This window comes from Anguilla anguilla, chromosome 1 (genome assembly GCF_013347855.1).
Source record: "Anguilla anguilla isolate fAngAng1 chromosome 1, fAngAng1.pri, whole genome shotgun sequence".
Lineage (NCBI taxonomy): Eukaryota > Metazoa > Chordata > Actinopteri > Anguilliformes > Anguillidae > Anguilla > Anguilla anguilla.
The window spans coordinates 49,044,982-49,060,454 of NC_049201.1; the positions used below are offsets into that span (position 1 = coordinate 49,044,982).

Below are 15,473 nucleotides of genomic sequence, written 5' to 3' on the forward strand. Positions count from 1 at the left end.
ATCACAGGATTTCTCCAGAATTATTTCAAGAACTTTCCTTTTCATTTTTCAGTGGTATGCATACAAAAATTATTAGCCTTTTTTGTAGTGCACCATATCATTTTAAACCAATAAACAGGTCATTAATTGCTTTTAATGGCCTGTTCATTTGGTTAGTAATAACATTATACATACTGTAATTAGTACACAAACAGGTTAACTTAGCCAACACTTCCACAACCTGTTCATTGACAATTATTTTCACAAAAACTAACAGAATAGTCCTTTTTATTACGTTTTGCAGCTTACAACTAGATCATTGTGTTGTCTTTAGACTGTGGTATCTATTGCATAGTTGTTGGAAGGTTAACCTCTGCAAATCGACATTTAACACATTTACTTCCTTCATTAGGCAATTACCCCATTACACAATAAAAGATAAGCGGATAACTTGCGGGTACAGTTTTCTTAGAAGTATAGCAGGTCCGGTGACTCTTCTGTGTGGTATTGTTTGGGACAATTCAAGATTTTTCTTTCTGTTGCCTGAGTTCAATTTCCGCCACATGATAATTAGCAGATGGATGTCTCAAAATGATGTCGAAAAGTGAAGGGTTAATGGCCTGCATAGCGCAGCTGAGTTGGCCAATCAGATTACGCAGAATTTCAGGCTGGGCCTGTGTGAGATGCTGGCCTGGGAGGGTCGCAACTGGCAAGTTTGATCACAGAAGTAGCTGGAGACAGTAACGTTAACTGTCTACGGAAGGCAGGGCGGGTAAGGTCAACGTAGTATCTGAATTCATTTTATGATTGTATTATTTATACTAAATGCATGTTTGCGCTACCTGTGAACTGATTCAGCGAGGATACAGGGACACTTCATATTTCGGTGTTGACAGCGGTTTGGATTGGTGTTCGCCATATAGAGCTTATCAAGCTAACTAACATCGTATGTTTCTTGTGTGCTCGTTAGCCTGGGTCTACACTGCCTGCAGCTTGCAGATATTATAGCTGGCTAGCATTCCAGCGAGAGATGCGCCTCTTTCTGTAGCTAAAATAGCTTGCTAATTTTAAACAGCCGTCGGTCGTTATAACTAACATGTTGTTTGTGGGTTATATAAACTTTTCTGGGCAAATAGTTTGTCTCAATGTCCCTGAACAATATGGCAACTTTGTATGAAATCAGTGACTGTGGTTTTGGGGTGGGTCATGGCTTCATAGCCTAATGGCTAGTTAGCCATTTTAGCATGATAACCTGACCTGCGCCACTATTTGCACGCCGATGGTTGGTTTGCATGGATAAACTAGTTGATTGCAACAAGTAACAATATAATCATGCGCTATCATATGCCGAGAGCTAATTACAGTAGCTTGCTGATAAGCTTTGTTGCTTGTTTTGATAGCTAGTTAGCATGAATAGTGCTGCAGTAACAATCGTTAATAAGCTTAATTCGCTAGGTAGCAACTAGCTGGCAGCTATTTAGTTTATTTGTACATGTTGGAGTTAAAAGTGTAGACCAGGCGCGTCTTACAAGTATATACCGGTTTTTAAATAATGTAATCATGATTAGTTGAAATTATATATTTTAAAAAAATATTCAGTGATCATACCACAGTAACTAAACGCTGACAGGTATATTTGCAATTTATTGAAAGCTAACGTTACTGTAATTTACTGTGTAGTCTAAACGTAGACTAGTTTGGACGTTGGATTACATTTCTGACTTAATCTAAATGTTAATCTAAATAACGTTAGACTAACTTTCTTACTGGCCAATTTTGCGGCACATCTCATTCTTTTTCCCCGAGAAGTATCTTACTCTTAGGCTAACTATTGACTAAACTAAAAAAGTTTTTTTTTAAAATCATTTGGTAATATTTGTAGTCCTATGTTATGCTGAAAATGTGAAGTATTTACTGCAGTGGGACATGCGAGGACTGCGAGTCTGAAGAGCAAATGTCAGAGCTGCCGCGAGCAGTTTTAAAAATAGCCGGACAGCGAGCTACACACTGTCCTTCAGGATTGGAATTAAACACCAAATGTAATATTGGCACCCTCACATTAAATACTTTATATATGTATGTAAGTGTTTCATATTTAAGCGTGTTATGGTGCGAGCGAGCGAGCCCTTAATATGTGTGCGAAATAGGAATAGCGTGTAGTTACCTTGCGTTAAATTAATGTTATCTAGGACTCTAGATCATCCACCGACATACAATTAGAGGGTCTGTTGTGTATACAGTCTCAACAAAACGTTTTCAACAAAAATGCCTAATTACACACGTATATTTAAGTAGTTATATCCAGTTACAACAAACACTATTGGCCATCTTAACTCACAGAAACCGGCTATATTCCGAAGTAGTGCGTAATTCAAACTTTATGAATAGATTCCTTATTTCCTTATATGTCCATTTTGCCTGTACATCTGAGTATCCTGCAGTTGCCTACTTTGATCAACCTACTCTGATCCAATGTTGTTATTGGAAGATGTAGCTAAATGTCCAGTGGTTAGAATTATTGATTGTGGGAGCATTTGTGATGAAAAAATTGGCAGGAAAAATGCAAACTAACCGAAGTTTGGGTCTATTGTCTGAAGTTGTATCTGAATTCTGTGTGTTTACATGAGGTCAGAAAGTACCGAAGTTAATGTTCTTAGGGGCTGAGAGTCTATGGCCATTGTGCGTATTTCTGTAGGAAACCCTGACAAACACTCAGTGCTGTACAGCAAGCTGTAACTTGGCAAATGGCATACTTGCCATCCCAGTATGTGCTGTGGCAGTCATGACGCTGCCTCCTTCATGTTTCACAGAGGAGGGGAGCTTTGGATCTTTTGCAGTTCCTTTCCTTCTCCACACTTCTCTTTCCATCACTTTAGTGCAGGTTAATACTAATCTCATCTGTCCATATGCATTTGTTCCAGAACTATACAGTTTTTATGTACTCTGACCTAGCTGTTATGTTCTTGGCTTACCAGTGGTTTGCATCTTGCATTAAAATCCCGTGAGGTTATGCTGGTGTAGTCTTTTCTTTTTAGTCCGACACATCTATTATGCCTTCATCCTGGAGACTGTTCTTGATCTGTTCATCAGTTAAAAAGAGTTTTTCTTCACAACTGAAAATATTCTACAGTCATCCACTACAGTGGACTTTTGTGGTCTACCTGGTTTTTTAATATTGATGAGCTCACCCTTCTTAACAATGTACCATACAGTTGATATTTTTTTACACACCCAATGTTTAGGGCTATATCTATGTACATTTATTCAGATTTTTCCACCCCATGATGACCTTCTTTACTGGCATTGACACTTTTTTGGTCCTCATGTCGAGAGATAACAGCAACAGACTCCAAATGTAAATTTCACCTGATGATGCAACAACCAGTGTTTCCCATAGAAAATTTTGTTAGTGGGTGGTGGTGTGGACGGGGGGTAACAGGTGGGTGTGGGGGATTGTGGTGTTTGCACTGGCAACCACAAACATTTTTTTAAAAATTCACTACAGTAATTAATTAACGACTGCACGTTATACGAGTAGTCATGTCTTGAATCAACAGTGACACCACCTCTTCAGTGAGTATACTACTGTGGATAAAGAGGGGTGAAATTTAAGAAAGGACGGGTACGTCTAGATCATTGCACAACTGTGCGTACACTCCGTGAACCTGGCACTGGAACACACCTCCACCTCCAAGCACTGGATGTTCCGCTCTTACAAAGCCTTTGTTTTTATTAGCAGTATTGCTACAACAGCAAGCATATAAAAACGTATGACGGAGTGTAGCACAGTGGGTAAGGAACTGAGCTTGTAACCGAAAGGTCGCAGGTTCGATTCCCGGGTAGGACACTGCCGTTGTACCCTTGAGCAAGGTACTTAACCGAAATTGCTTCAGTATATATCCAGCTGTATAAATGGATACAATGTAAAATGCTATGTAAAAAGTTGTGTAAGTCGCTCTGGATAAGAGTGTCTGCTAAATGCCTCTAATGTAATGTAATGTATGCTTGCTGTAATAGCAGTAATGCCAATAAACAATACAAAAATTATTTTTGGGCGCGGGCAAATCTAAAGTCATTGTATGGGAAACACTGCAACAACACGGCAACAGCTGGCCAAGAAACAGCTGAGCTGCCAATTGCCCAATTACTTTTGTTTCCCCAAACTGGGGGGACTATGTATAAAAAGGGCTGCAATTCCTACATGGTTCACCAGATATGGATGTAAATATCCTCAAATTATAGCTGACAGTCTGCACCTCATGTTTCAATTCAAATCCATTGTGCTGGAGCACTGAGCCAACTCAAAATTTTTTGCCATTGTCCAAATACGACCTGGATTGTACACCACAGGCACTTGTTATAAGTTTTGTAGTGACTTGTGTGTTAGATCTGTGCATGTAAATTTAATGCAATTCATTTTTTTCTTTTTCTGTAGATCTTTTTTTTTTTTTTTAGTATTGTGACCTGCAAACGGGGTGCTGCCATGCCTGTGACCTCCCAGCTCTTGAAGGCCTTCCGCAGCAGGGAGATCCAGAAGTTCGGCAGCTTTGCCATCCAGTGCCGGAATGGGCACCAGCGCTGTCCGCCTCTCCAGCCCCTTTTCAACTGTTGGCACAAAGATGCCCGCTCTGCAGACTCTGTCTCGCGCTCAAAATGGCGGCAGGCCCGCGGCTACAGGACCTCCTCAGAGCGATGCTACAACTTAACCCCGCCCCAGGTCAACAGCATCCTGAAAGCCAACGAGTACAGCTTCAAAGTGCCCGAGTTCGACGGGAAGAACGTCAGCTCGGTGATGGGCTTCGACAGCAACCAGCTGCCCGCCAACGCGCCCATCGAGGACCGGCGCAGCGTGGCCACCTGCCTGCAGACGCGGGGCATGCTGATGGGCGTGTTCGACGGGCACGCGGGCTGCGCCTGCGCCCAGGCCCTGAGCGAGAGGCTCTTCTACTACATCGCCGTCTCCCTGCTGCCCCACGACACGCTGCAGGAGGTGGAGAGCGCGGTGGAGAGCGGGCGCGCCGTGCTCCCCATCCTGCAGTGGCACAAGCACCCCAACGACTACTTCAGCAAGGAGGCCTCGCGGCTCTACTTCAACAGCCTGCGCACCTACTGGCAGGAGCTGCTGGACCTCAGCGGCCCCGGGGAGGTGCCGGACATTAAGGAGGCGCTGGTCAACGCCTTCAAGAGGCTGGACAACGACATCTCCCTGGAGGCCCAGGTGGGCGACCCCAACGCTTTCCTCAACTACTGGGTGCTGCGGGTGGCTTTCTCGGGGGCCACGGCCTGCGTGGCGCACGTGGACGGCCACGACCTGCACATCGCCAACACGGGGGACGGCCGCGCCGTGCTGGGGGTGCAGGAGGAGGACGGGTCCTTCACGGCCCTCACCCTCTCCAACGACCACAACGCCCAGAACGAGGACGAGATCGGCCGCATCCGGTCGGAGCACCCCAAGAGCGAGGCCAAGACCGTGGTGAAGCAGGACCGGCTGCTGGGCCTGCTCATGCCCTTCCGGGCGTTCGGCGACGTCAAGTTCAAGTGGAGCATCGACCTGCAGAAGCGGGTCCTGGAGTCCGGGCCCGACCAGCTCCACGAGAACGAGCACACCAAGTTCATCCCGCCCAACTACCACACGCCGCCCTACCTGACCGCCGAGCCGGAGGTCATTCACCACAGGCTCCGCCCGCAGGACCGCTTCCTGGTGATGGGCACGGACGGGCTGTGGGAGACGCTGCACCGGCAGGAGGTGGTGCGCATCGTGGGCGAGTACCTCACGGGGGTCCACCACCAGCAGCCCATCACCGTGGGCGGCTACAAGGTGACCCTGGGCCAGATGCAGGGCCTGCTGATGGAGCGGCGGGCCAGGGTGTCGTCCACCTTCGAGGACCAGAACGCCGCCACCCACCTCATCCGGCACGCCGTGGGCAACAACGAGTTCGGGACGGTGGACCACGAGCGCCTCTCCAAGATGCTGAGCCTCCCGGAGGAGCTGGCCCGCATGTACAGGGACGACATCACCATCATCATCGTCCAGTTCAACTCCCACGTGATCGGGGCACAGCAGCAGTCGTCAGACGGGGAGGTGGCCTGAGGCGCCAGATGTCCGAGACGGAACCGGAACGGTCAAATATCACACTTATTTTTTTTGCACAAAAATTAACTTCTGCCCCTTTTTTCACGTGGACACATTCGGTCAAAAGAAACAAGGACTTTTTTTGGTGACGGTTACAAAACCTAAAAATGATTTGCTATGTCTCGTACCACGCTGTTGAGGTAGACATACTGAAAGAGTCTCCAACGGTTTTGCGCACAGTTGAGACTTATAGGCTGAATGCAGCGATAGCGAAAAGCGCATGGCTTCTCTGCCAGACTCCTACAGTAGGGGTGCTGCAGTTGTGCATTTTTGATTTTAGGAACATTGACAATACCTCAGCACGTGTTTAGCTCAGATGTTATCTAATACACCGTAATGAAACTGAGCGATTAGGCTTGCAGTACGGGTATTTGTCCCTGTATTATTAGGAGGAGTTATTTATTTTCAAATGTTCATACTCCAAAGGTTTTTGCGTTCTGCAGTATATAAAAGGTGCTGAGCAAACACTACATCTTTCTTTTGACTTTTGCCAATTCAGCGATTCCATCTGCATCGCACTTATAATTTGGGACAGTGTTTGACAAAGATATGTATGTAGTGGGCAGTTTTCGCTTGTTTTTCACAGCATGCAAAACGTATTCTGCTTGCAAATGACCCGCTTGCTGGTCTTACTACTCTTAAGTTGCCAAAATAACTGAGACCTTTCATACATCAGCGCCATAGAAACAGCCCACAACCTCAGATGATCATGACCCAGGGTTTTACTCCCATCCTTTCTGGCAGAGCTTAAATCAAGTTAAGAGTATGGATTGTTTGAGTCCTAGTGCAAGATCTTGCAAGGTCTTAGTTTGAGGTGTTCTCTTGCAAGGACAGAATGGATGTTATGCTAAACAACTAGCACAGGATAAGATTGTTTCCTATACACCAGTGCAGTATCAGAAATGAAAGCAACGTCACTCAGAAAAACTGCACACACACTGTGATGCACCATGTCATCGTAAAAAAATGTAATATTAATGGCATATCTGTACGGAGTTAGGCACACACACACCGATCAGCCATAACATTAAAACCACCTGCCTACAATTGTGTAGGTCCCCCACATGCCACCAAAACAGCTCTGACCCGTCAAGAGTTTTTAAAATCGTGGAAATAATTCACCCTCTAACAATATCTTATCTTTTTATAGCCCTATAGCAACTAATAATGTAATAAACTACCAATAGTGTAATAACTCCCTACAATGTAATCCCTTTCAAATTTTTTATGTAATAAAAACCAATAATGTAATGAGTAGTAGTAGTAGTGGTAGTAGTGTACTTTATTGATCCCCGGTGGGAATTTGCACCTTTGCAGCATGAAAGACAACAGAGTAACACAATCTACACAAATTAACAGTAGATACAAAATATCAGATACAAATATACAGTAGATACAAATATATACAGAAATCCCAGTGTATCAGAGGACACCTTCAGAGGTGGATTCCATGCCTCGACTGGTCACAGCTATTTTGGCGGCACGAGGGGGACCTACACAATAATAGGTAGGTGGTGTTAATGTTGTGGCTGATCGGTGTACATTTAGTAAATGCTTCACTTTAAGTTTATTTTCTATTTTGTGGTTTTAATTATTTATTTGGAAAGCTGTCAAATCTTTCAGCAAGGAGTGCTGTTGTTCTGTCTCCATGTTTGAAGTGTACCATTGTAAAACGCCTCCATGCAGCCATGTTTGAAGTGTACCTTTGTAAAACATCTCCATACAAATTGCACTATAAAATCCTGGCCAAGCGTAAGCTGGTGTTTACAGCAGTGCGCAAGACTGCCTTTAGGAAATGCCATTGCCTTTCTGGATGGGCGGTTGCAATAGTACTGTGTGTCCTGATCCTGGAGTGATAAAACAGGGTTGGGTTTCATTGGCCGGTGGAACACTGGTGTCTGAGCCCTGCTCGTTTGGTTCCCGTTCTAAATTATGTCAGTGGTATTTCCACCAACAACAAATTGCAGTTCGGCCATTTTGATCGTTGTCCCTCGACAACCTCTTCAGTGGCATACTTTTTTTTTTTTTTTTTTAAGCAAGCCGAGTGATTGTTAATAAATGACAGTGCTGTAACAGTACGTTATGTACACCATTCTATGTCAACCTGACAGAGCACTCCCTGACATTTGTCTGTTACACTGACAAAATCTAATCTTGGTCTGCCAGTTAACATGGATTGGTTCTCCTGTAACTTCTAACAGAAGATTATTTTTTGTTATGTTCTTTCCATTTTTATATGGGTATGAACTAACTAACTTATTTGGCCAAATCTGTAATTTATTATGTTAATTTTTTAAAACAGAAGCGTGCTCAAGGTATGTTATCAAACTCTAGTCAGTTAGGGATACCCAAGGTCTGGTATTAAATCCAGACCATGCCAGTGCATTCTATGGCCAGCAGTCCTAGTGTTCTGGACTCTAGGGTTGCCCAGGGATGGGAGGGTTTCAGCTGGACACGGTGACAGTGTCTCATTGTGCACCAGCAAACCACGTTGTGCTGGTCACCCGCACATCCACCTGTTCAGCTGCGTACGAAGCAGCTCCCTTCAGCTCATGTATGTACGAGGCTGCTTTGCGAACTCCAGCGTGATACAAAGCGCCACTTGCTTCGGAGCAGAGCTGATGCTTGGCTACGCTCTCCTGAATCAATAGCAGCACTGATGTCGGTTGGTTTGGCACTCAAAATTTGGGAGCTAAAGGGGTGAAAAGAATTTTAAAAATTCAATCCCAAGCAGAAGTGGCCATTTGGCGCATTTGATAAAGAATGACTGGATCACAATGGAATATTCTGCACATCGGCCCAAAATTACTAGCACTTGAATGTGATTCTAAATATGAAATCTCTCACCGTCTTTATTCCTGTTAGTAGAAGTACAATAATTCCACTATTGGGTTGGTTAATTCACGATTATAAGTATGATGTGAAAATATAAATTAACCCCTTGATATAAGTTAATTTGAGGCAAAGACATTGTCTCCAGACTTAACCTAGTTCAAAGGTAGATCAATGTTCTTTTAAAGTAACAAACAAAGTCCTTTTCAGTGTTTTGGCTGAATCTTTTGTTTTAACTTGACTCTAGTCTGGAGGCTTGTATTTCACAACTGAAAATGTACACATCATGAAGTACACTACTAAAATGTCATATATCATTGTGTTTCTGTCGTGTTCCTGGCTAACTACCATGCATTTGTTCTAGTATGATGTCTGGAACAAGGCCCTAACTAGGATTTGTTACTTGACAAGCTATATTTGCCATTTGTGGGAAAAAGGGTATTGGTCAATCCAGAAAATTGTTTGGTCAAAAACTTGTCAGGCCCCCTTATTTGGACCCATTTGTTTCTTAAACCCATACACAACAGCAGTCCGCCGACACTGGATTTAAGAACATGAATGAATGAATCAGGAGATGCCTTGCTGTCAAAGTGCTTGACTGGATTTAATGATTGTTGCAAGATGAGGTAGTCAAGGTACCAGTCTAAATTACTGCTAATTGTATATTCTGTTAGCAGCATTTGGATGAGAGGCTCTGGTAATGTAATTGTACATAACTTATTTCAGAGGGTATTTGGGATGTAAAAGGACAACAGAGTTGTAGTCTACTGTCCTTTGAGGTTTGGCCGACTTGCTTGTAAGTGGCTGTGGGGAAAGATACATTAATAACGTAAATATTTTTCAGTGCTGGATTTTTCGGCAGTTACCTGCAAGCTGCTTAAGCTGCTTTATTTTAAACATTTTGCACTGGCAAATTATTCACTCTGTTCAATGTTGCTGATGCTGCATTAAAAAAACTAAAATATTCTGCAAAGGACTGCGGTTCTGACTCGGTGCTTCTTCCATGGGTGTCTTGATCAGATGTGAAAGGGCGGACACGCACAAATGAGAAGCAGGCTATGCTGCAGTGAAGGGTTTTGTCATGTTAAATGCTTGCAAAATACTTGAAGGTCATTTATCCACCTTTAACTTTTTGTTTCATATATTCAGGCCTAACAGCGTGTATTTACATATAATAAACTGGTATATGTTGAAATATGTTTTCAATCTGTGATATTTTGTATTGTATAAATAAAACACAAATAACACGAGTGTGCTGTGTGATCTGTAGCATGCGCAACCACACATCTAGTGAGGCCTGTCTGTACACGAGTGGCCTTGTTTTGCCTTGTGCACAGGAAGTCTAATGTTAACTGTTGCATGGGTTATTGCTAGGGGAGCAATAGCTTTAGCATGAGTATAATACTAGCGTTTAACATCATTCATCATTTATAGATAACGTGTGAAAGGACTGTGTCACTGTTGGCGTGTTAACCGAATCGAGTCAAAGTTATGCTGTACAGTTAGCCTGTGGGGGACTGTATGGTTTCCTTTTGCTGTAGAAAACATGCGGGTTACAGTACGAAGAAACTTGGCCGAACTGGAGAGCTGCGTAACGTATCCCTTTTGAATAAGAAGGATAACCCCTAGGAACCCAGAGGGATGAGTGGAATGTAGGTCACGTTTCTGTGTAATCACCAGAATATTTACACTAAACACCCATTTGTAAAAATGCGGGTATCTTAAAATTTAGCGGATCTACAAAGCAAGCTCTTAATATTTTGCGTCCAGCCAGCCTTTCTGAATTTCAGACCTGGTCGTCTTGCAGCAACCACTGTCTGACCCACGTGAATCAATAATTATATATTATCTTGTAACTAATAATAATGAGGACATGCTGTTAGCATGAGTATATTTTGAGAGCTTGAAAAAAATAGTCAAATCTTTGCATTATTATTATTATTATTTGATATTATTATTGTGCCAAATCAGAGTAGTAACTAACATTAATGATAAATTAGACTATGGGTCACGACAGAGGGCCCTATTTTGGTGAAGCGCCAATGTACCTTTGCGCCAGTGGAATTGCTTAGTTCGTCCTGCGAAAGGATTTCACCTTTGACCAGTTTGGTCATTTCATGGCCACCACTGGTGTGAAACACACGGGTGTGCCAATAAAAATTAGGTGACCTATTGTAAATTTGTCACTTGTCTAGCGCACACACTGTAGTTGGTGAGTTGTGAGACCTGCAGGTCCTCACTGTCATTGGCTGTAGTTGTAGTTATGACCACACGATGGTGCCACAGTCCCATCCCCCAAATTCACTCATGCTGAATATCAAGTGAGCAGCCTAAGTGGTTTTGAAGAAGTGAGGCATAATGTTCTCTAATACAGTTTACCTTCACCCCTGTCTTCAGCAACAATGAACAGAATTTTAATAAGCCACATAAAAGAACATAATATTCAAAAAGGCCTTAAATGATCTTAATCCATGCCATTTCAACCCATATGGAATTAAGGGCCTACTTTCTTGTGTTTTCTATAAGCTTTTTTTTGTTGCCATTTTTCTCCCCAATTTAGTCATTATACCAATTCCCTGTGTGTATCATGGTCCTGGTCGATGCGCTATCCTCTGTCGGTCTGGGGACGGTGTAGACTACCTCCCCCCCCCGGCCAACCAGTAGGAGTCGCTAATGCAGCGATCAGGACTCATACCCTCACCGGCTTCCCACCCGCGAACACTGCCAATTGTGTTCATAGGAACGTCTGACCAAGCCGGAAGTACCGCTGCCGGGGGTCTCTGTGGTGGTAGGTGAGTGCTTATACCTCTACATTACCCAGACGGCCCTTCTATAAGCTTTTTAGTGATTCATCCCTGTCTAGGGTGCACAATCCCAATTTAGACTAATGTAGGATTGTCAATCCTGACCTCAAGTATACCCTGTTTAGGTTTTCAAATGCACCAAAAAATATCACCTATGGCATATAAGGGAAGCTTTTCATTGACAGATTTCATCTTACTGGGTGAGGAGTCAGTGTTACCAGAATGTGCTAAACCTCGCAATCCTGAAAGTGAAGTCATGCATTTGTATGGCTCTTCTGTACAGTATATCAATAAATTTTCAATGGAACTATATTCCTGTAAAGATGTTACAATATTTTTTTCATGCAGCTGTACAGTTTCACACAGCTGAAAGAATGACTTAATAAGTATTTGCCTTTATTTTTCTGCAGTTCTTTTGGGATATAAAGGGAATGCTTTATGTATAAATGTATACATAATGTTGTTTTAAACATGTTGTATTAAACATGTGAATATATATTGATGTCAATGTTTTTTTCTGTTGCGAAAAAGATACTAGACAACATATATAGTAATTTCCTTTCAAAGATCATGAATGAAGATACTACTAAGAAGTGTGTCTCAACTTAGAAACTACAGTTTTTCTCAGTGAATCCACCTGTTAAATATTGTAAACTACTACCTCTTTATCTAAAACAAATCACTGTTATTTGAACAGATGGTACAAGCAGCACTGTACATGGTGTATCTGTGTGTTTCTTAAATTACGCATATGTTATGAATGTTTTATTTTTAAAGAGAAGCTGTTCCTAATTGTTTTAATCTATTTATCTTTTATCTATTTTGCCTGAACATACCGGCTGTTCTGGGGTCAGCCTCGAACATTACCTTCTCATTTCCTCTCAAATGGGCCGTTCTCCACTCACCACTCCTGCTGAACCCTCTCAAGTCCCTGTCTGACACAGAAGAATATCCCAAACAACCAAGTACACGAGGAGTTGGAAGAAGGGGCCCTATTTTTAATTTTAATTATCAGGAAATTAACCATCCAGAGGAGTAGAACATCTTGACAATCACTCCACAGGCTACCGGCGGAGTAGACTGCAGCCGACGGTTTAGCCCTCGCCTACCTACAGGACATGATTCAATCCTACATGCCAGCTCGACGACTCCGCTCTGCTGCAGCAGGGTGACTTGCACTCCTTGTCATCCAGGTGAATGGGTCTCGCTCGTCCCAACCACAAAGCTTCTTCACCCAAGCTCCCCAGTGGTGGAACAAACTCCCTGTTCATCTACGAACCACTGTCATTGCCCATCTCTCACCGTGGTCTGAAGACGCATCTCTTCAGACTGTACTTGGACTACCTATCACTACTCTGCAGGGCATCCCCAATCTAGAATCGCTCTTATTTGTATTCTTCTAATTTGTTCCTGTAGCTCTTTCATGTTACACTTGTACCTCCATCCAGCACTTATATTGCACTTGTATCTTTATCCTGATGTTGTAGATTATTGTCATGCCTCCTATTTCCATAAATTTCTGACCTGGCCTATGCGTACTGTGTGACTCGAGAGCTACTGTGTTCATGGTTATGAATAATAATGTTGCATGAATGAGTGTTGTACCTTATCGAACCTGTGTTTTGTAGTTGTTCTAATGACCTTCGGTATGCACTTATTGTGTGCCGCTTTGGATAAAAGGGTCTGCCAAATAAATGTAATGTAATGTAATGTTTGAGTTCATGGCATGCCCAATGTCTCCAGAGAGACTAAATAAGAATAAACACTTGCCATGACTGCAGACTCGACTCTGTGGCCAAAGACATTGTTGTTTTGAGGCTTAGCTGTGTCTATAGCTGACTATTACCAGTCTGATGCAGCTGGACAAAGTTGGCTCTGTCTCATTTCCCCTTGGTTATTTTCTAAAAGCACAAAAAGCACCTACAGGTCTAAGCCACAGAACAGTATTATTCTTTTCGCTGGTGGAGAAACGCTGATGATATCCAATATCATGTAAGCTGCCGTAATGAACATTGAGACACTTCCAAAAATGGAACTTCCATACACTTCACACCTCCAGCATAACCTGATGGAATATTTCAGTGGAATTTTTGCTGGAATTAAATCACAGACGAGTGATCTACTGTGTGACTCAGACACAGCTCTGTGAACGTAGGCCGGGAGTTTAGTTGTTCCAGTTATGACATTACAGCAGTAGCTTTGAGAAGTCCCATTTCCCAGATCAGTTCTTTTTTCCTGTAAACATTACAGCAGCCTTTAAGCATTGACAGTGTTTCCATGGAATTTATTCTCACTTTGTGTATGTGTTTGATGGTATGTGTATGTGGGCGATGCCAGAGTTGAAGTCTTTGCCTGTAATACAATTTTCTTAAGAAACACCAGTTGAATGTGTTTATATGATCGGCCAATGTTAAGCTAGCAAAATGAGATTTTTTTATTTTTTTTAAAGACTGACATTTATTTTGTCCCATTTTAAGTTTTCCACAATGGTTTGAGTAGGTTGTTCAGGATTTACCCCTGGAAAATACTTAGTGGTACAGCCTACACCTGGCCTGCTGAAAACATGACTGCATGATGCCAATTATGTTAAATAGCACCACCGTGCCTGTTTTCCCTTTCCATGGAGACCTGAGTTTGATTTGGTTTTATTGATTTTTCTCTGATGGTTGCTCATGAATTCAGCGAAGGTCCAGCACCTCTGCTATCAACCCCTGAGGGAAACCATGTTGTTCATATGGAACTGTGTTCATCTGTACACTTGCGGCTGCAATTTGAACAGTTTTTGTACGTTTGTTTCACACTGCCTCTAATCTGTAGAAGAAACCACAGTTTAAGCGAAACCACTATTGCTTTGGCCCACAGAAAGTGTCCTGCAACATCTGTCTGCAATGAAATTTGAGTCAGAGAGCAAAAATAACAGATTATAATCAGATTGGCCATCAAAACACCAGATGGAGCGTTCAGTGGCCCTTGAAGTTGTTACACCCTGGCAGTCTGCTGTTGCATCTGAATCTGTGCTTCATTTGACCCCACTGAAGAAAACATACTCAAAAGCAGCCGGACCATTCTTCATATTGGCCTGATAAAAGCATGAAATGCGTGGGAGGTTGAGTTGAGGTCATCCTTCCTCAGGGATAACCCCCGGCTCCCACTCCCTCTCTGTGTCAGTCAGATGGCAAAAGGGCAAGACTGCCTCCTGGCAAGGCCACGAAAAGACATGAGCCGCCTCCCATGGGATTGGCACAAGTTTATTAATGGGGATCGTAATGCAGATAATATATTAGTGTGGTAATTAAGATGCATTGCTTTCTAACCTAACCTTGAGACCTGATTGCCACAGTACATGGCAGTTGTTGAATGCCACATTTATCAACAGAACTATGGAGCATAGAAAATTGAGGATTGGCTACTATGTAAGCATTTTAGTTTATGGTGTAGCTATGACGGTTCTAGCAAATACCACCAAGCCAGTCACCTTGGTTTTAAGGAGCTGACGTTGTACAATACTACTTTCAACCAAGAAAAATTATTTGAGTATTGATGTAGGATTTTAGTTCACAGTATTACCATGGCAATGTTGATTGGTCAGGTTGTTTCTAGCTTTTGGGCTGAGAATGTGAAATATCGATGGTGACTAAATCACACACAGTAGCTTTTGTGACTTCCTCTCAGGAGTGGAAATAATGGTGATGTGCCATGGAATGTCATCCTTTTTAATGGTCTCT

General features: G+C 42.8%; 1 protein-coding gene across 1 annotated transcript; it reads left to right on the top strand.

Annotated features, from left to right (window-relative positions):
• The first annotated feature begins 632 nt into the window (after window positions 1-632).
• pdp1 (pyruvate dehyrogenase phosphatase catalytic subunit 1) lies at window positions 633-7,148 on the top strand. Its single transcript, XM_035432911.1, has 2 exons — window positions 633-751; window positions 4,415-7,148. The coding sequence occupies exon 2, from the start codon at window positions 4,463-4,465 to the stop codon at window positions 6,068-6,070; it is 1,608 nt and encodes a 535-aa protein (XP_035288802.1). The 5' UTR covers window positions 633-751; window positions 4,415-4,462; the 3' UTR covers window positions 6,071-7,148.
• The last annotated feature ends 8,325 nt before the right edge of the window (window positions 7,149-15,473 follow it).